General features: G+C 38.6%; 1 protein-coding gene across 7 annotated transcripts in view; it reads right to left on the bottom strand.

The window, feature by feature from the left end:
- The window catches only part of sbf1 (SET binding factor 1), a 99,922-nt gene that overhangs the window by 14,258 nt on the left and 63,443 nt on the right, over positions 1 to 22,221 (bottom strand). For 2 of the 7 annotated variants that reach the window (XM_088647060.1, XM_088647062.1), the window contains 21 exons: positions 21,438 to 21,642; positions 21,080 to 21,192; positions 19,969 to 20,118; positions 17,286 to 17,354; positions 16,850 to 17,008; positions 16,386 to 16,645; positions 15,889 to 16,061; positions 15,723 to 15,796; positions 12,762 to 12,954; positions 12,466 to 12,593; positions 10,989 to 11,164; positions 9,871 to 9,948; positions 8,101 to 8,237; positions 7,406 to 7,613; positions 7,001 to 7,197; positions 6,406 to 6,543; positions 5,103 to 5,198; positions 2,286 to 2,360; positions 629 to 804; positions 282 to 449; positions 3 to 104 (listed from right to left, as the gene is read on the bottom strand). In XM_088647060.1, the coding sequence (XP_088503186.1) occupies positions 3 to 104; positions 282 to 449; positions 629 to 804; positions 2,286 to 2,360; positions 5,103 to 5,198; positions 6,406 to 6,543; positions 7,001 to 7,197; positions 7,406 to 7,613; positions 8,101 to 8,237; positions 9,871 to 9,948; positions 10,989 to 11,164; positions 12,466 to 12,593; positions 12,762 to 12,954; positions 15,723 to 15,796; positions 15,889 to 16,061; positions 16,386 to 16,645; positions 16,850 to 17,008; positions 17,286 to 17,354; positions 19,969 to 20,118; positions 21,080 to 21,192; positions 21,438 to 21,642 (3,075 nt within the window). The remainder of the gene's footprint in view (positions 1 to 2; positions 105 to 281; positions 450 to 628; positions 805 to 2,285; positions 2,361 to 5,102; positions 5,199 to 6,405; positions 6,544 to 7,000; positions 7,198 to 7,405; positions 7,614 to 8,100; positions 8,238 to 9,870; positions 9,949 to 10,988; positions 11,165 to 12,465; positions 12,594 to 12,761; positions 12,955 to 15,722; positions 15,797 to 15,888; positions 16,062 to 16,385; positions 16,646 to 16,849; positions 17,009 to 17,285; positions 17,355 to 19,968; positions 20,119 to 21,079; positions 21,193 to 21,437; positions 21,643 to 22,221) is intronic. The other 5 variants (XM_088647064.1, XM_088647066.1, XM_088647061.1 and 2 more) reach the window with 4 other exon arrangements.

Here is a 22,221-nt window from a genome sequence, read left to right as displayed (position 1 = left end):
ACCTGTGTAGTAATGTCCCAGCCGTCCTCCAAGCTAACCATTACTGAGGAGCCAGTATCCAATAACTCTACCACCAACACGGAAACCTGGAGAATCTTGTGCAGCTGCAGAGACAAAATAACTTAAGTTCAGGATACAATATGCTCTGTGCCACATTGTGAAATGAATGTACATGACGGTCATTATTTTATCTATAATTTTCAATTAATGTTAAGCATCCTCGTAACATAATACAACTGATTATTTCATTGCAATGGAACAAATAAACAAGAACTCGTTACCAGGCACATCCATTCAGATTCCTCAAGGCACCGGTAGAAAGTCATATGGGGGTCTGAGCTGGGAACACAAGCCTTCATTAACTTTTTAAAGCTCGCCTTCACCTGCCTCACATCAAAGACTTCAATGGGCACCACTTCCCACTGCTGAAAAGAGTCCTGCTTGGCACCCTATGTAGAGGAAGTGAAAGAGAACAAAACACACATTTGGAAATAATATGGAAATTCTAACAGGGTACAGCACAAAGAAATAGAAACTTGTAGTTAACTTTTACTATCTTTGCATATAAAGTCAAAAGATATTTATCATTATTAAATCCATGCTGAGTCACATCAGTACAGTATGTTACCTTTAGCTGAGACTTGTCTCCAATGATATAAAGGTATGCTCTCTGCTGTCGGAGAAAGTGGGCCTCAGATGGCCCTCCATTGGCCTGTGGTGAGGTGTCTTTTCCTGCCAGCCGGGTTCCTATATCTGGATTATAGCTGCTTATTCGTCCACTGCCACGGATACTGCCCCATTTTCCTATAACACACATGGGATCAAGCTGCATTAGACTCAGCACAGCCTGAGTGAATAAGGCACAGCCACAGATCATGTGACCGAGTGGTGGAAAAATAGGTTTAGCCTAGACAACCATATGCTCGTTCTAGATGAAAGACGGAGTAAACACTGAATAATCGCAACTAAAAGAAGAGAGAACTGTGCACCGATTCCTCAACTTCAGTGACTATCAGTTCCTGCTCTAGTAGAACCACAGCCCTGCGTGTTTTGTAGGGGACCCGAAATCAATGACACTGGGTAATTGATTCAATTAAATCATTAATAGCCTGCAGAGGATTAATATGGAAGAGCCATAGTTACAGTATGCTTTAATGGAAATACACAGATAGATAAAATAAAATCCCAGCAATTTCAAACACGCACTTAAATACACCTGACCTTTGTTTTGGATTTTAAATACTTTGAAAATTATTAACAAGACAATGAAAGTCCCAAGACAAAATCAAGGTAAACTTCTGCTATTTACCAAAAGGATTCCATTCCATGAAACTCAAATAAAAGGTAGAAAAGATGAACTGGGTACAACGAAGAACGGATTTCTTTTTACCACATACATCAACTGAGAATGTTTTTAAATTTACAATGATGCCATTGTTAGTCATATGGTAATATAACACCACTTTTCAAGGATGTATCCAGTTATCAAATAAAATATCCTAGTTATACACCATTAACAACAACAACAAAAAAAAACATTAGGCTGTACTGCTTATCTCCAACTGTCCTCAATGCAGAAAAACATTTATTCACTTACTCACACAAATGCCAATTATAATCCAGATTAAAATAAACACTTGCCTAAAAAAGCAATGCAAGTGGCCTTTTATTTTTTTTTTCAATGTTCTGCATTAGATACATAAATGGGCTCAAATACCTATAATTATTTTTAGTCATATTGATTTTGGTTTTCTTTTTGGAGCAAAACAAGACAGCTTAGGGACAGAATCACAAATTTAAGGGCACAATGAAGTTCATTCTGATGTGTAGATAAACTTCTTTCAAGCTAAGGTCTATCAGTAAACATAGAACACTGGATTCTACACAAAAGAATCAGCAATGTGTTCTCTTTTGGTAGCATTTCAACTAGAGCAATGAAAAAGACTGCATATTCAATATTATTCCAAAGTTGCACAGCTTTGTTAGATGCTGTGCTGCTAAAAGTGAGAAACTATAAAAATGTGTCTCTATATATTTCAACAAAGCAGATTTAAAGATTAACATGACAACACACGACATGATCAAAAAAGGTTAAAGTTTAGCAGTAAATCACAACATAATTTGTTAAACTATAATTGGATTGTAGAAACAAAATCAAAACGTTAGTTCTGTAAGACAGAGACAATGATTAACAATTAAAGAGACTGGTTAAGACAAGCTGACACCACTGTTAGAATACCATATGGTTAGGTTTCAGTTGAAGCCAGTGGTTTGGTTTACTATACCTCTTCGAGTGCTTCTTGCCTTCACTGAAGCTCTAGGTTGAGAGAGAGAGATGACCCTAGCTCTTTGACCTAGCACTGAGGTTAAATAGGACAGAGATTCCTATTACACAAAGTGTATAAAATAACAATAAAACCGCTTCAGACAAAATGTAAACTGCTGGCATGGAATTTTCCCCCCAAAAACTAAAAAATGATAAAAAAGTCATTACTGATAGAAAACAGAGCAGAGTCACCAATCAATGCATGCAAAAGCCATGTAAGAAATCCCTCTTAAAGGTTTTATGGGTTGCAGGTATACAGGAAGTTGAATTGATCAGTTTACTGTTAGCAGTGAGAATAAGGTTCACTTGAAGTGCAGTTCAGGAAGAAAATAACACACTTTAAAGACCCTGGATTGGAAGTCTCCCCAGAGTAAAAGAAAAAAATGATTCTTAGATGTTAACTGAGAACTGTCACATGATTGATGGATCTTATCCATTTAAAAGTACTCTGAGAAACAATGGAAGACGTAAAATGAAGAATGTTTAGATAGGAAGCAGACGAAAATCACAACACAGCCAGAGATGATAATGGCAAAAAGCCAGATTTCTTACATATGAGATTCTAGTTCAGAGTATTTCTCCTTGAAGGAGGAGGTAGTATCTACTAAGGATGGGAAAAATACTCTACATGCACAAAACAAAGGTTGTTTAGAAACATCATAATCTTGGATATATATACATAAATGTCAAGGTACAGACTGAAATATAGTATGCAAAGGAGCAAGTTAAAGGTTTATTCCTTTCTGAAAACAGAAGAAAGGAAACAGTGTTTCAGCTGTGGGTGTGTCAAACGTTGCCTTTCTTCTCTTTTCAGGATGGAATAAACCTTTAACTTGTTCTTTTGCTGACGCAGCTACCTTCTTGAAATACGGTATGGTTGCTAGTTTTTTAAACTACAGATTTCAGTCTGAAGTATAGCAGTTGTAACTCACGGCAGTAAGGAGTAATTGTTTTTTGCTGGTGCAATTGCAGATCTTTAAAGTAAAGGTTACTGCCATGAAAGAAAAGCAATGTACCTTGTTAAGTACAGTATCATTATGGTAGAGTCAGGGTTAAGATTAAGGCTAACGGTTACTCACACCAACAGCTTTTGTCAAAGGCTATGTGGCTCACTTCGTGTGAGCATGGTGCTTGGTCCATTGAGGAAGACTGAGGGATATCCAACTATTCGTACCTGTGACAGAAATGATTCTTGCCTTTTTTTCCTACAACCTGGACAAACCCTGGGGACTTTATTTTCAATCTGAATTAGTAAAACTGCCATTTTTTCATCAAAGGTGTATATACACATGATAGTGTTCCACTATTCATCTAACCCTGTATGATTGTGCTGACTGATTACTTTGTTTTATGAAGAAAGTTAACACACTTGTTTGTTTGTTTTTTAAGATGTGACAAGGGGCAATGAGAATTTACAGGAAGACACATTACGTTGATCTGGACCAAGACATATACACAGGGCAAATTTAAAACTGGATTTAAAAAGGAAACAGGAAAAGGAAAGTAGGAAAAGAGGTGTAGCCTACTGTACTTAAAAATGAGAAACAAAGCTATAAACTGCAGCATGCTGCCAGCTTCAAGGGGCTTGCTGTATGGAATTCCAGAAAGAATGTGTGAAAGGGCCAAGATAAAAACATGACCAAATGCAACAGCGCTGACCTGGCTGACCTGGTGATCCCCCTGGTGAGGGGATTCCTGTTTCATGCAAGAAAGCAAAACAATGCACCTTTAGCTGTTAGGTAGAAATTGAAACTTGAAAGCTTTGATCCATAATTGTTCTTGGAAAAAAAAGCTCAATTTCGGCACTTATGCTTTTTCTTTGAGTTCATGGAATGTATATTTGCTCCCTTATGCTTCTTTCATACACTGAGCTTCGTTTTCTAAAGGTGAGTCAAAAGCCCACTCGTAACACTGTGTGGCCACTTTAGATGGTTCTAAGAACTGTGCATGACAGTACATACAGTATACTGGTTATATCGATAAGACAGTCATCTTTTCACATGTCTGTCTACATCCTGAGAGCAGACTGCATGCTCTGACTACGACTTCCATGCAAGATGTGTTATTTCCACATGGACACTCGGCCAAGTCACAGGAGGTAACTGGGAGGAGGTATGGAAAGAGTAACAGTAACATATTCAAGAAGACTAAGCAGAACGCTGAGCAATCAAGCACTTAATGAGAAACACTAGAACGAGGTAAGAGGACAGAAGTGCTGACAGAAGTGCTCTATAATATCCGCTGTTTTGGTAACCCACAGTTAAAGCAGATTGACGTCTGCTCTATTTTCCCCATCAGCAATGTTTACTGGCTCTTTGCAAAAACAAAAAGGACAGTTGGATAAAATTAACCTGACATGTATTACTAATATTTCATGTGTTCAAAAAGCTTTAATTGCTGCATGAAATATCGCTTAATTTAGGACAATATATTGTATATGAATAAAGGATATATATATATGAATAGTTAAATTCAAGTCTAATACCTCAGGTTTCAGCTCCTTTTTTACTTTTTGATACTGAAATATAATTCTAAGAACCTTGAAAATAACACACTGTTTACACTGCAAACATCACCAAATCATCTCCCGTTGAGTTGACCACAAATGAATGACATGAAAAATGCAGTTAACTTGCTACCTACGGGCGCTGCAAAACATATGGCTGCATGCAGAACACAGCACGACGGCAAGTAGTAATGAAACAAAAAAAATGTTTGAGAGGATGGAGTGACCCCTCGTTTTTCTTTCTGCGGATAGCATTGGGGTTCACCTCACCTCCCCTGCTAAAGGTACCTGGAAGCTCCTCTTTGGTGCCCATCACCTGCTTCATCAGAGCCCCAATCTTTGGCTGCCTCTGCTTATCTGAAGAATCTGAAATACAGCCACAGACACATCTTCAAATCACTGGTTCAAACATCTGCTTACCGAACATTTCAATTTGAATTTACTCCACAGAATTACATGTATGTTGGTTTAGTCCTTTCCAGCTATTTTTTAGAAGCACAGAAGTTACTGTAGAAAAACGTGCCAAAACATTTCTTAAGTTTTTAAGCATTTAAGTCCATTATGTTTGTTTAAGCCAGCTCAGACACCTAAATGTTTTTTAGTTAGGCTACATGGAAGGGGACTTATATAAAAAAGTACTAACTACCAAATTAAATATTTGTTTAATTAAATTGATTTAATACAAAAACTACTAGTCTCTCAACTCTATTAAAAAGAAAGCGAGATTGATTCATTATTGATTTTATATACACAGTTTCCTGGAGTTGTACTCCATCATGCTCATGCTGTTGATTTTGAACTGGTAAAAAAAATATATTGTCAAGTTATGAGATAAGTTGAATAAGTAACAGATGTAAAATCAATAGAAAAAAATTGATTTTAAAAACTGGTGATCCAATACAGTAATTACTGTGCACCTAAAATATAAATGCTGAAAAGGGGGGGAAAAAAAGGCATAGCCATCGATCTTCTTCATCAGCTTAAAAAGATTACATTGACAAATTAAGGAACCATGCTGTAATACAAAAAAAATGCTCTACATTTTGTTTAATTCCATTGATTCTGGCATGCATTCTCTTAGTTATCTGGTAAAATCTGTGGGGTACTTTGACCAGATAAAATCTGGAATTCAAAATATTTATTTATTCAATCATGTCTCATTATTAATATTATTCATGTATCACTGAATTCATCTCATTTGTCTCCTCCTCAGATCTGTTACTCACAGATTTACGACACCTCATGATGGCATCGTGATGAGCTCCCCCAGGCCCTATTACGTATTTAGATTAAATTACAGAAACAGAAACAAAATAGGACGCATCATCCACCAGGCGCTAGCTACACAAACACCTTAACCTTAAGAAGGAAAAGAAATTGTGGAATATTAGGTAACAATCTAGAAAAACCCATAAAAGAATGAAAGTTTAAAGTGGTTTTACTGAAGATACAACCATGGAGTGCAGCTGACAGCTAAAAAATATCTTCCTGAAATGACAGAAAATCCATCTCTTCCATTATTGGTATTGTGGTGTGTGGAGAGGTTATTTCAGGGGGTTTAGTGCAAGCTAACCTGAGCTGCTCATGTGTGCAGAGGTGAAGCCACTTAGTGTATTTCTTCCACTGGCATCTGAGTAGGAAGGCATGGAGTTGATAATGGCTTGTAGATATTTCTCTTGCTCCAGACTGGTGGAGTCTGTCTGGGAGGGTCCTGGAGAAGACAAAAATATACTGAGAAGCCCATAAAGTCCATATATTTTAACAAAGAAAATAATCTAAAAACTAACTCTCATTTAGTTCTGGGAGAGGCATGCTACACTGCATGAGTAACGTAATACCACAAAGCAAAAAAAGAAGAAATAAGCGTCACTTGTTTATATATAGATAGAACCACAGTTAAAATTCCTGATCGAGAAGTCACAAGAAATGCTCAGTCTACACAGCGGCTGAAGTTTCCTTTAGATCATTTTCAATTCCCTGCTTTTGTTCCTTGTGGTCTGACTGGCTTCAGTTCCAGAATCCTGTAATCTACTGTGGTAGGGACCCATGGGAAAGACCCATGATTATACCTCCTGAACTTTTGCGGTTCTTCTGCCCTGCTCATTCTAGATCTCTGCATGCCTACCATGCATTAACGCTGAGGGTGTGTAGACAGAAGTACTGGTTACCTGATGTCGGCGCATTTGGGGATTTGAAGAAGCCCACCACTCCCTTGCCATGAAGGCCGGCAGACCGCAGTAGCACGGCCTTGGTCCGGGAGTTTCTCCAGCATACTACAGGGAAGCGGTTCTGCCTGTAGCAGCGGGAGATCCGCTGGATGGTAGTGTCTGGGATACTCTGCGGTACAATCAACAGGCCGGGGTAGCTGCAACAGGAGTATGAAATCAAATCAAGGTCAAAGATCGCTGTGTTGATCTTGTAGTGGAAATAATGCGGCTTACAAGGGAAAAAAAAAAGAAAAAACATCATCAAAAAGGACTAATTTTTTGCACTGAAAACCATATTTTAGGGCAATTCAGACTGACTTGTTTATAGAAAGCAAATGCCCGGAAACTTGGCTCCAAACAGCTTACCTTCGACAGACAGTGTACATGCGGTTCACAGTAGAGATCTTGAAAGGCTCATTCTTTGACCTTGTCAGGCTGCTGCTTAGTGTACCAAGGCCTAGCCGCTGGTAGTCCCTGCAACACGCCCGCTCCACAACACTGCTCATTGTCTGTCTGTCGGAGGACTTGATGGTGGAAGACATAGTCAAGGAGCTTTTGTCCACCTCTTCAGACACTGATGGGGCAGAGCACGCATAAGAAAGCAGCAACCAACTGGTTAAAAGCAATTTGTAATCTGCTATGTTCGACTGTCCTCATTAAAACAGCACAAATTTGTTTTACAGCAAGTGCAACTCTAACAGAGACTATTGACATTCCTTTCCTTCATAAAATACAGTTACAACATTACAATATTTCATTACTGGAAAAATGGACCAATATGCATCCTTCAGAAATTTTTTTAGTAAGATTTATCTGTCTTCCACTACATGACAACATATTTGTTTTACAGTTTGAAATCTTTCTTATGTTCTTAATTTATTTAAACACTACCAAGAAAATGAAAGTCAACAAAGCATCCTAGTTCAGAAATGTCACAGCACAAACACAATTTAAGAAATGCTTAGCCTCAATAAACAGTGAAAGGAAGTCAATTCAATATATTCTATCTTGTTTTACCTGAAAGAGTCACAGAGGTCAAAGAGAGGGATTAACTTGCTCACCCGAGATTTCATCTTCATCACCCTGAGACTGGAGACTGTTCCTGTAGTCTGGGGTGGGAGGAGTGTACTTCTTGCGTGTCACATACTGACGGCCAATGGTCTTCTTGGCATTCTTCATGAGGTTCTTGGAAAGAGTCCTGCATTCAAATGATGAACAAATTCACAGTGAAATCAATGTGCCTACAGAGAGAACATACAGGTCATAAACCTCTACAAAGACGGCATGCAGTAGAATAATGAGCAACCTTAACCAAAGCCACTGGGTTAGAAAATAAAGAGAAACCTTCCACCTGAAGTTAATTAATTAAACTGAACTCTAGCTTATCACTGAAGTTTCTACCTTAAATTTAAAATGAAATTCAGGAATGTGAAGCACATGATTCAAAACGATCTCCATAAAGAACTTTTTGAGATCTTAAGTGTGACTTGAAACCAAACTGCATTACATGAAGCATAAATAGACTTGCGAACGGCACCCATCCATATTAAAGAAACCAAAAGCAAAGAGAAGAAACCCTTTCTAAAGCAGAGCTAGGTATTCCCAAGCCATGACTGGGGTTGAATCAGATGTGATTGTTCTAATACATAACACACATTTGATAATTTATCAGAATCAAAACCCAGACACCAGTTTTTCACCCACTTTCTTTAAAAATTACAGACATACTGATTTGTGTTGGAACTGGCACTGACCTTAAAAACCATATTTACTTAATTACAGGGTAAGAATTATAAGGAACAGAAAAGGACCAGGATCAAAGGTGCACCAAAGGCATGCAGAGAGGAATTCCAGTGTTGAAAACATTTAGAGTCTGAAATAAATCACTAGCACTGGCAAAGATCAAACGAATCGGATTGGATCTCGTGCATTATATACATTATTTACAGCCAAACTTATTAGTATTACTAATGTGGACATGGGCATATAAAGTATGAATATGGAGTCACGACAGGTGCATACAACGTGTTTTTTCGAATTTATTATCGAAACATTTTTTACAAGCTTATTTTGTTTCTAACAAACCAACAAATTAAAACTTACACTTTAGGTTTCTATTAAAGATGTCTATAAATATTTGTGATGTTAGAAACAATTATAAATTACTATGTGTTCCTAGACTTAAGGTTAGGGATGAGGCTATGATCAGAATTAGGTTTTAATTAATTTAGTTGAGGTTAGGCAGTCTCACGCTTATGTTAGTATACTGTTTAAATCTATTCATATTTTCTAAATACATTTAATTTCTATCATGTTCATTAATGCCAGTTACAACCCCTAATCTTAAGTTTTAACAAATTCACATAGAATCTAAATCAACACCTTAATTTGTAGGTGTGCACATGTATATAACAAAACAATACATTTAGGACAGGCTCCTTGCATATTCCTACACAAAAGATGAACATATTTCTTTTAAAAAAAATTATATTTACAATGCAAATATATGAAAACCTAGTAGTGTTTTAGCATTAAGTATTTCATAGTGATGCAGTGTATGCAATATACGTGGAATTTGTGATCGCTTACTTGTGTTTGTTAATTTTTTCCCTCAAGAGAAAAGCCCAAAAAATGAGTCTGAACATGCGACCATCTACTGCATGGGAAAAACAATGCTGCTTCATCATCTGAATAAGACACCCTAAAGAATAATGGCATTAGGAGGCAGACCTGAGCCTCTTTTGTTCTCTCACAAAGACATTCTGCCAGTGCTAATGTTCCTTCCATACCCTCTAAATAAAGATGTTTTGGTAGTCTTTTTGCAGTCTTACGTAGTTGAGTGGCTCATACGCCCCATGGTTAAAACACCCGACTTGAGACCGTGGAACAACTCGTTCGTCTGCCAAGAACTGAGGCAGAAATACAGATACATTTGTACATGGTAAGCTGCCACCAACAGAAAATGAATAACGAAAATGAAGAAAAACATGCAGCTGAAAATGCAGAAAACAAACACGTAGACAGTAAGTTGAGACTGCATTTCCGGCTGCATCAGAAGGGGTTATAATGTAATCAGAAACTAGAAAAAAAATTCTGTACTTATGAAAGAATTCATAAAAATCACCATCATAAAGAGATAGAAACCCACTACCTTCAAACAAGGAATATTAAGTGAAAATGAACAGTAGTCCATTTCTACCTCCTTATACAGTGTGCCAATGTCAAAACAACTGGATTTGTGATATTTTTATCAGTGTACCGTTTAACAAAAAAACCCCACTAATTTGCTTTGATAGCACCAGAACAAGGAATCAGAAATGGTCGAAAAAACTGGTGAAATGACTGTGCTTTAGAAAACATCATTCTCCCACTGCTCATATTACTGTAGCCCAGTGTCTTTAACCAGCTCTGATTGTAAATTCCTTTCCTGAAATCTCATCCAAAGCATTCTTAAAAATTGACCTTCGATCTCTTTTGTTGTGAGATAACCTTTCAAAACCTGTGGATATCATGGAGGATGATAAGGAAAATATCTAGCTGATATCCAGCATATTTTGTCCTATATATTACAAGCAGCTGCATACAGACTTAACCCGTGTGTAGTCTCGCACTTTGTTAGTTAACTTTATTCAGTTATCACACAGTATAACAATTAGACTATTACTACATGCATCCCATATGCAATTTGCAGATTTCACATAAAACGTCAATCAGCTTAGTTACAGTATATGTGAACAAAAACATGCCTATACTTCTATCGACAGGATGTCCCACAATCATTACAAATTCCCCGAGGGAGCCCCTTACTGATCAAAATAACCCATGTTAGTTCTTACTTCCCATATGCTGGGAAGTGAAGCTTATTTTATATGACTTGGTAATATCAAAAAGCTTTGCTCACACTTGATATTGAAATAAAATGCTCAAAAGCCTGGTAACTCAATCTTACTTTAAAGACTGGTTCTTCTCCTTATGCTTGTGCTCGACCACCAGCTTGGACGACTGCCCCACAGTGAAAGCAAATGTCCCGTGGACATGCTGTGGGTAGCGCAGCTTGTGGATGTGCTTCCTCAATATCTCTGCCGAGTCTGAGGCTACCTCCTCATCAAAAGCGATCTTCATCAGCTGCCGCACGGGGAGGAAGCAGAAAAAAAATAACAGCTTTTACTTCTCAAGTCAGCGTTGAAAAGAGACAAAGATTTGCTCAGATGAAATGCCAAACATTCATGCTTTTTTAAGATTTCTTGCCGAAAACAGTGCAAAATACATAATGGTCCACCATTTGCTGCTCAATTGGAAACATATTTTTGGCACCTTTTGGTTTACAAGACACAGATGTTCACCTATTCATTCTGTGGGGCCTCCATAGCAAGCAACTCATACCATTAATCTTTTGTTACACTTTGCCGTATAAGATAACATAAGATCACTTTATTGGCCATATAACTGTAATGATAGAATTTCTTGTATTAGGAATTTATCTTTTCACATACCCCAACTTTCTTTCCACGAGACACACAGACAGGAGCTTGGGGTCCGAGCGCAGAGACAGACATTTATACGGTGCCCCTGCAGCAGTTGGGGTTAAGGGCCTTGCTCAGGGGCCCAACAGAGCCACCGTACCACCCCAGTATAAGGGTTTTTCCCCCCAAAGTGAAAAGCGGATGTCTTGCAAAAAAAGTGACCTTGATAGTGGACACTAGTAGTCCTGTGAGAGTGAAGCAGAAGTAGACTGATAATTTGTCTTCCACTGGGCTCATGTGTAGAGGGGCAGCTAATAACATGCACTGAATGCAATACTAATATATTTGATTTTTGCTGAGGGTGATTCTAAGGGCTTTTGTAGACAGTGGGAATATTCAGGTGTAAAACAAAAGTAAGACTGATAAAGCAGATGATTTAACTCAAGGTTTCTGTGCCTGTTTAGGTTCGAATAGGATTTTCAGAGTTGTGTTTTGCTGTGCTGTTTCTGCACAGACTTGTGAAGAGAAAAAGTGAAGCTATGTTACATCACGCAGCAGGCGTTGAAGAAGGGCATCTCTGCAATTCTGTGCAGAACTGTGAAAATTCATGCTACAAGAACATGATCAAAGTCATGCAGAAAATAAAACGTATGGAGAGTTGTAAACAATACTTGTTGAAGGCACTTGTTTTTGATTGTGCTTGTGTTTTAGAGCAAGGATATGGACACCTGACCCCGTCAGACAGGCTTATATAAAATGATAATGCAGTTTAAACTCCAAAGGAGTAAGAACAGTTTCAGCTTCCACACTACTGCTGTTTGAGACTACTGAAACGTTTTATATTTCTTCACACCTCTCCTCTTGTTATCCCTGAGTGTCGATACTCTTTCTTCCCTGCTCCCCGCCCCTTCTTAACTACCCTGTCTTTTTGTTTTCCTTTCAGAATGGTTTTATCATTCTTACCTGGAATGTACAAGATCGCAACTGCAAGCCTTCTTGGATGAACTGTTCTGCCTGCAGACTCACAGATATCTTCTTTTCCTTTGTTAGAGATGCAATGGGGAATGACCGCGTTACCACCTGCTCTCCCACTGGAAACACAGAGGGAATTGTTAACGAGCTCTGCAGCACAGAGAGGTGAGTGGATCAGATCTCCATTTCCAATGCAGAAAAAGGCAGCTGATCGCATGCTGACCAATCCCGGGATACAGGGTGAATTAATTAAAAATGTCCCTTGTGTGCCTCTTTTGTTATCTCACCTAAGGGGTCATTCGGAGTTCCTTTGAAGATCAGCCTGTAGGTAGTAAGGAAGATGGCGCCCTCTGCTTGGAGTAAAGGAGGCCCCCCCAACACCCCAGTGGCCTCCTCTCTACCGTCTCCTATCAGGTACACCCTCAGCCCATCCATTACCAGCTCCTCTCCCACCAGCAATGCTGGCCTCAGCAGCTTTGGCTGGAAAACAAAATAAAATAAACCACCATAAATTCTAATTACCTACCACCTTCCACCCATCACGTACAGTATATATATACACACAGATGTAAGGTATAAACCACGACGGGCCATGTGGAGGATATATACCTCGAACAGGACGCTGCTGAGAAGAGCTCATATAAAGTATACCCCTGGAACCGCACAGCCCAGTGTGGTTTATACTGCTAATATCACGACTACTTGTCACATGAGGGAAAAAAGATCATTAAAACACTTCGGACTGGACTTTAGTCTTATTTAATTCAACATGAACTCGTTTAGGTAAACTGCAAATCTGTCTTGATTCAAAAGTGGCTTTCAAATGCAGAGGATGGAGCGCAAGCCAGTGATGCAAATGGTTTGGACAATGAGAAAGGCCAGAAAACAGCTATCGTGGAGATGAAAACTGCATCTTGAAGTGGGTTGAGGACAAAGATAAAATTGAACCCCAGCCTTTTGTGTTTTTTAGTGTGTGTGTCCAGCAGCTTTGAAGATTTGCTTTCTGACCAATGTCCAGCTCTAGCCATTAGTTCCCTGGATTGCAGGCCAGCTTTCGGAAGTTGCTTCACTGCTCACTGTTCTCCTCTGGTGGAGATTGTGTTGCATCAGGAGGTGGACGTTTTGAGAAACGATTTTGTTAAATTTTGTAAAATGCTGTTCAGACAAATGGGGTCACCAGGCCTGACAAACATGAGACACCACAGGTTCTCACTTCTAGAGTTTGTCAAGTTTCTTGTGCTTATTTGTAAAACGGTTGCGAGAGACAGCTGCTAAGTCCGTATCTATTCTCCGTTATCTCAACGTTTTCCCAAAGTCCTGATCTCAAGGTTAAAAAAACAGGGAATCTCAGGGTTATAAAAATGGGGGAATAAAAGTGCTCACCAGTGGAACTTGTTGCTCTGGGATTAAATGGCTTATTTCTTTAAATCTGCTGCACATAATTTCTAACCTTTCAGTACATTGAGAGTTCACACTGTTGTTTTGTTTTCCTCTTTGTTCTCTGTTTATTTCTGTTAAAGTATCTTCTTTTAATAGTTGCTGGTGCATTTATTTTTTTCTTCTTTCAAGTAGGCTACATTCTTCATTGGGGATGTTGGTGTCGTATTATTGCATTTTTTTCCACCCCGAAGGAAGAGAACTGGTGGAAAGTCTAATATCCAGCAGTGATTTTAGAACTTATGATGGCAGTTGGTAAGGGAATTTAGAAAGCGAAGTGCAATGATGTATACCTGTAACTAGGCTCATTGCATGTTAGCCATGGCCTGTGCAGCAATGTGTTTAGACACACTGTTATGCAATGCTGTTTAACCTTTCAGAAGCTATTATTCTTTCAAGTCGTGCATGAGTGTTTCTAAAGAGTTAAATGACTGGCCATGTGAGAAAAATGCCATGCACTGACAGTCACGTTAAAGGTAAATGGGATTAATATTGTATGAGAAATCAGTCAAGACTCTCTGCAACAACAACAAAAAAAACAACACATTTGCAATTACATCACATTAACAAAGAACCAAATCAATTATTAAAAACACAACATTGATTTTTTAATCCAGCTTCTGAATATAAACTAACACGTCTTATCAAAATTAATTTTGCCTGTAGGATTAAGAGACAAAGCAGACAAAATCATTCAGTGTAATTCCTACAGTGCAAAAAATAAATAAATAAAAAGACTCGTTAATGTTAGTTCAGGTGTTGACCAGTGCTGCTGTTAACAAAAACAACTAAATAATTACATATTATAAATACATTAATTAAAGTAAAGATCTCTGTTCTGGGTACATCTCTCATTAAATAATATACAGTATCCTACATTTCAAAACACTCCATCACTAGGCAACTGAAAATAAGACTTTTAATAAAGCCCAAGTTAGAGGTTCTGGGGCTCAGATACTGTCCCTTTATTCTCACTAAGAAAAGCTGCCTCAGAATTACAGCTGGTTTCTGTATTGTACCATATTAAGCACCCAGAAATGGAAGAAGACATACTGGTATTATATTTGGTGCATTATCCAAATCAAGCATGGATAAATAGAAGTTTAAAAAAAATTAAACTCAGGCCTTGTACATTGTTCACCTGTCTTGGCTTTTGCTTTATTAAATGTATTTATTAAGATGGAAGAGGATGTGCTTAATGAGAGTACAAGGGATTTTCTATTGCATTCCTGTTCAGGGTTTTCAGACACCTATGACAGATGAATGCCCTTTAGTCACTAACAGGAATCTGCTGTTTTCACACAGCTATTACATAACCTGAAGCAGGCTGAAATGCAGGTGTGGCCAAGATCAAAATGATAAGGCTTCCAAAAAAAAGCTGCAAGATTCTAGGATTCCCATAGAGGAAGTACAAGTTCCTTTTGTGGGAATGAGTAATATTCTTTGAAGGATACAGTACTCTGAGACAAGGCATATGAAGTTGAAAAATTAACTGCAGGTATTTGTGTCCAAAGTAATTTGGAATTTGTCATCTCAACACCAGCACTTACCAACAGTAAGTACGAAATGCTTCAAACAAAAGATTCACTTCACCCTTCCATGTGGTTATGCAAGCATTTTCTTCTGTTGTTTAAATTTAGAGAGCTATACTACGGGGGCAACTTTTTCAGCATGCACAGCTGTCTGCTGCTAATCACATGATGCCATTTCCCAGACGTACCTGCATCGGTACTGGACTTTGAAGTGTTGGGTACCCTGCTTGTATACTACATGCCTTTCTCCAGCTTTACATAAAAATATGAATTGGTTACCTTTTGTATGGGTGGCAGTCTCTTACTTTCCCTATGAACTGCATCCAGGGTCTCGATGTGCATCTGAACAATATCTGTAAAAGAGATCGTCATTCCCTTGTCACTTAAGAGCACAAGCCAAACCAAAACATGAATCTTGTAAAAACAGCTACCATGCAAAGAGTACCTGGAATCATGGTGTGAAGGGCTTTCAGGTGTTCATTGGTCACACCACTTTCATTACAAACTTTGTCCACAAATCTGTTAATGAACCGCACCACCGAGTTTGCAACATCAGAACTCTCGGCATCCTCAAAGCCACTTTCAGTGTCGTAGCTCTCAGCCATACTTCCCGCGATGCTGCTCAGGACACAAAGACCAGTGTAAGCATTAGTTGATAACACAGGCGTGCGATGATGAAAACTGACATTTTTTTTTATTATTATGTAGAGCACATTTTGCATTTTAATTGTCAAACAACTACAAATCCCCAAATCATCCTCTGAAGCTCAGCCAGAGAAGGCTCATATTGATTTGTTTTCTGATACGAGTGCAGTGCACTTGTTAGCAGAACATTTTATAGCTTCATTATCAGCTGACATTCTTTTCTAGGTCTCTCCACTTGGAATCAAAGCAGCTGCCCGTCTGCGCGAGTAGCTATTCTGTCCAGTGACGCTGACCGACCTGTTAGTGACAAAGCTGTTGCTGACGCTCTCCACATCCCCCAGGCCCGTGCTGCGCAGGAGCCGGTTCTTGCTGGTGTCAAGGGGCAGCAGCAGGTAGCTCATGCGGTTGGCGTAGTGAATAGCCTGGCTGAACACAGTGCTCTCTTCCTTCTGTATCAGCTCCTGCTGTTTCTCCTTGCTCAGGGTTGGCCACAGCCTCCGCTGCTCCGAAGCGATTTCCAGCGCACATTTGGCCTCTTGCACAGGCTCCTCTTGGTCCTGGTTTGGACAGAGGCATTAGGGGAGCTCGCAACTGAAACAAAGACACTCATCACCTTTTACAACTCTGGGTTCCCCCCCCCCCCCAAAAGCAGCCTCCAGGAAGAGTTCCACAAATACATCTAAGGAAACACCACTTTTTTTTCTTATTTATTAATGTTTAGTTGACTCTAAACAATAACACCAAATCTATATTTTTCTTACCGGACTAGGGTGTTCACCTTCACTGACTTCAACATAAAGTGCTCGGATGTGGTTCTGGACATCACTGTAAAACATGGCCTCCCAGAACTGCATGTTGGTCCAGACTGAGTGCTCCTGAACACAGCTGTAGGCAAACTGAGTGATTCCAGCTCCCAATTTCTACAAGGAAGGACAAAAAGCACTCATTCATACAGACATCTTCTAGACACGGCTTTTTGGCATCTATAAGATCTTCCATACAGATCTAGCTGAGTAACTACACCTCTTAACCTAAACAGAACTGCAAACTTACTTTTTTGAAATCACAGAAGCTATCTAGCACATTCAAGTTACAAATCCTCTGAGCACAACGGCATGAAGGATATTTGCCTTAAAAATACATCTTAACCTTTTCTTGCATCATGCACTGATGATTTATAAAGTTTGTTGTACTTACTCTACAGAAAGCGGTAACAAGGGGTAAAAGTGCTGCTGCTATTCCATATTCATCCGTGTGAGAACAGTCCTAAGAGAAACAAACCAGGGTCAAACATTTCCTTTAAATACAAGATAACGTGTCTCCACTTTTTGAGAATTATATACACCTTCAATACACTTTAAGTCTGAGTAGGATCAAAAGCACTTAATCTTAAATTGTGGAGGTTATCCAGAAAATTAAAGGCAGAAATAATGCTACCTGGCAAATTCAGTAATGTATGCATAAAGATTGCTTTCCCATGTTTATCTGGTAAAGTGTTTCTAGTGTATAAAACAAAAGCATGATAATGGGATTAAAATATGTTACACCAATACCGTATCGTTTTACCTTGAAATATTACAGCTTGTGAGTATTGCTTCTAGAGAAACAGACATGCCACCACAAGCCATAACAAAAGCTGATATTGTACCTACATTACAGTAAATTCTCAGTGTAATATGTATACTACAAAGCAGTGATAGAAATACCAGGAATTTGGAGTGCTTTTCAAAATTAGTAACAATTTAAAGAAAACAAGTCTTAGACTCCAGTGAAATATCCACTGTAAAGTTCAAAGTAAAACCAGAGCTTCAGTTATGCAATTTGAATTTGTTTTTATTGGTCAATAGTCAGGACTAACCTTTAATTAAGCAAGCAGGAGATGGGGTCGTCCAGTCCATGAAAACTGTTCTTAGCGTGGTTTGCACAATGTGTTAACTGCAAGTTAAGCTGAGTACCCAGCCATCCATTTTCTAACCACACACACGAGCCCACTAGGGCCTATTTTCCCAGAAGCCAGTTAACCTACCAGTATGTACTGCTGGAGAAAACCAGACCCCCTGGAGAAAAACCCACGTGAACACGGGGAGAACATACAAACCCCATACAGACAGCATCCCCACCCCATGTTAACCATTGCACCACTGTGCTGTCTTAAAGCTGAATAATGTATTTATGTTTTCAAGAATACAGAACAATATTCCTAAAGCAGCACCTCCCCCAATATGCAACATACTGCCTCATGGCAAATGGTGTATAAAAAAAATCAAATTTCTGTGAAATATTTATGATAATATACTGTTTATTACAGTTTTGAGGCTGATACTTTCATAGTTTTACCTTTTAATCAACAGAAGGTTAATTATTAATTACAATACTAGGAATGATATTGCCACACATCTTTGATCCTTAAACAGTTGAACTGATTATAATATAAGGTTTCTGGCTGTGCTAATTGTCAAATAATACACTGTCCTTTAAACTATAATTACAGCTTTTTAAACGTTCCTTGTGTACTAATAAGGAAAAATGTTTTCAACACTGCCTGTAGTTTAGATACTTTTTGTACTCATCTTTAAAATCTTAAATGCTGTATAAATAAGATATGAAACATAAAATCTTTATGTTTCTTATCTCATATGAGTGCATGGATATTTTATGCTAAGTAATATTTGCCAGTAGATCTCCTGTGCCACATGTAAGGAAAGCATTCAAATTCTAAAGACAGACAGTAAAAGAGTTAAATGTAGGCAATAGCAAGAATGAAATACAAATCAGATTCAGAAACAAGCGATCAGTGTCAGAAATAACAAAATAAATAACCAGGAGCTCAGTTAAGACATGCACTTTGAATGAATCACCTGTTTCATAATTACTGAATTTTTGTTTTTCATTATAAAACCAGGCCAGTGAGATGGTGGCTGACAGAGTCAACTCAGAAATTGAAAATAAACACTGAAAACGGGAAGCTCCAAAATACAATTTACTTTGCCCTTCTTTGCCTTGCACCTATGTTTATGTGTCACTTTTGCTTAGAACATTTTTAGCACCACTTCATCAAAAGAACAATTACTTGGTTTCAGTCCCCTAGTACCTGATTTTTACTGAACACATCTATCTAAGCACATCTATTAAGGTCCTGTACATGCAGATGTGGGATGCGCAACACAGTAAAAGAAAGCTAAGCAGTAGTGAGCCTGGTCAGTACCTGGATGGGAGACCTCCTGGGAAAATCTAAGGTTGCCGCTGGAAGAGGTGTTAGTGGGGCCAGCAGGGGGCGCTCACCCTGCGGTCCATGTGGGTCCTAATGCCCCAGTATAGTGACAGGGACACTATACTGTAAACAGGCGCCGTCCTTCGGATGAGACGTAAAACCAAGGTCCCAACTCTCTGTGGTCATTAAAAATCCCAGGGCGTTTCTCTAAAAGAGTAAGGGTGTAACCCCGGCATCCTGGCCAAATTTCCCATTGGCCCTTACTAATCATGGCCTCCTAATAATCCCTATCTATGACTTGGCTTCATTACTCTGCTCTCCTCCCCACTAATAGCTGATGTGTGGTGAGCGTTCTGGCGCACTATGGCTGCCGTCGCATCATCCAGGTGGATGCCGCACATTAGTGTTGGTGGAGGGCAGTCCTTATTACCTGTAAAGCGCTTTGAGTGGAGGGTCCAGAAAAGCGCTATATAAGTGTAAGCAATTATTATTATTATTATTATTATAATAAAGCATACTTTCATAAAAGTAAACCAAAAATGTGTTATGGTCAGCGGGAGTCAGTCAGTACACAAATCTGATGATTCAGAGCATGCCATTCCAGTGAAACAGTGCAATTCACTCAATGCTCTTTAGATAGACTGCAATAAGGATGCAAAGTCAAGTCACCTGGAGGGTGCAGTTCATCATGCGGACTATGTAGTCAAACTGCTGGTCGTCTAGCACAGCGCGGTTCTGCTGGACGTGGAGGTTCAGCTCCTGTGTCAGACAGTGCCGTGCAGCTCGCCCCTTCAGTGCTCTCAGAACCGCTGGCAACAGCTGGCGGAGGAAAGGACAATGAGCAGGGCAAACATCAAAACACCACCCAACAGGCTGTGAGCGTGATTTCTCGAATCACTACTCAACACAAGCCAGAAATTCAATTGCTGGAGAAAAACTAGGTGAACTGCTGTTTAAATTCTAAAGCAACAGTGCCACTGAGGCACAAGGGTATAAAGGACACTTGGTAAAAGGAAAAGCACTTCCTTAATATTCCTTTATAATATAATTGAAATAGTAAAGGACCTAATTCTAAAAATGAATACCAGGACAAATATACCCCCTAATGGGCTTTATGATTACAGAGGGTATCTTCATTGTCACATGAATATAGATTAAAAAGGATAAATGAAAAGTAGTATATTTGTAATTTCTTCCCAGTGCAAGGGCGTTTGGTTTACAGATTTCTAAACTCTCCAATACTTTAAGACTGTTAATGAGAAGTCACCAAAATGCAGAAGATACTTTTTTCAGTATTTGTTATGAAAAACCTACTTCAGTAAATCAAGTATTGTTTCAAAACCTAGGAATGCAATAGGCTTACACTAACAATTATATTTTGTTTGTTATATTTTGTTAGAAATGACTCCACCATATACCTGGTTTTGTCAGCTCTTGGCATTTAAATAAAAATCAGGCTGTAAGTTTTACCAATGATAACTTAAACTTTTTCTACCACAGTCACTTCAGTTTTACTTCAGTTTTACTAGTAGAATTACATCACCTTAGCAGGTAACGCAAACTTTTTAAGTACTGTAATTTTACAGAGCTGTTGCAGAAAGCCAACACCAGAGAATCTGCTTTATTTAAAACGTCCTGAGGATGATGTGAAAAGAGCATTCAAATTGCGTCCTACAGAGGTAACAGTCTTTCATTAAGAAGAAAACTCACTTGAACAAGCTCAGAATATGAAAACATTAAACTTTTATCTCCAGAGCTCTTAATCGTGCACAACACCTACCTTTTTCGCCTCTAACATCTTGTTTTCAAAGATGTATGTAATGCAGTTCCTGACCACCTCCAATCTCCGGGCACTGTTAGCTAGGACATTTCCGTTCTTGTCCACAATGGCAGCTGGAAAAACAATTCCAGATTGTTTTAATTAAGAAACCACAATGGCAATAACAAACGTCTGCAGAATGTTTTTGTTTCCCTAATTTTAAGAAATAATGAACTGAAATTTGCAGATGAATGTTCTGAAAGAATTAGACACACATTCTGTGAATTGCCTGCTTAGAGCTTAATTGTAGAGCCCCAAGTGACATTTCACTAGATCCTGAAACTCAGTACAATAACCCAGTACAAAACAACAGACTTACTAAGAGGAGGTCCTGATGGAACCATGCATTTCTTCTCAGCCTTGACAGCAGGAGGTGCTGTTCTCAGTTTAGCAGCAGCATGGTCAATGAAGAGCTGCACTGTGACGTCATCCAGGACAGGGAAGGTTGTCTGATGGGATCGCAGGTGGGAGCCCTCAGTTGGCTTCTGAACCTTGTGCATGGCTACTGCTGGGTACGGGTTCTCCTGAAAATATATTTTTTTAAAAACAATGGTTTACATTGCTGTTTATCATCTTCAGTTCTAATAACCAGGTGTATATAGTGTTTTCCCCCAAATTTAGCAACTCTATAATCAAGGGGGTAAAAAAAACTGTAGCTTGGTCTGAATAAAAAAGGCCATTTAAAGGATTATATTTAAAAAAAATAAATAAACATTTTCTTAACTCTGTAATCAATATCTTATTCTAAAGTTACACATTTTGAGGCAAACAAGTTTTTTTTTAAAGTGAAAATCTAAAAGCACTACATTTTTATTTTTATTTTTTATTACACAGATATTCACCTTCTTCCAATAATCTCTCATTTTGTTGATTTGTGGTGCATAACAGATTTCTTTAAATGAATATTTTAGTCAAAACTTGAATGTTCAACATTTATGAGTAGAAGTAAAACATCAGTAAAAACTGAAAAGAAAAATAAAAAACTAAAAGGTATAGCGCATTAATATTATTTCAGAATAAGTACTTTCTCGTACATTGAAGTCAATCACTAAGAAGTAGAAGGTGTATCGAAACCACCCAGAAGCTGACTATATCAGTCTATC

Source organism: Lepisosteus platostomus, chromosome 9, assembly GCF_059453375.1.
Source record: "Lepisosteus platostomus isolate fLepPlt1 chromosome 9, fLepPlt1.hap1, whole genome shotgun sequence".
NCBI classification, from domain to species: Eukaryota; Metazoa; Chordata; class Actinopteri; order Semionotiformes; family Lepisosteidae; genus Lepisosteus; species Lepisosteus platostomus.
Note: the sequence above shows the minus strand (reverse complement) of the source record. Positions and strands in the feature narration are given on the sequence as shown.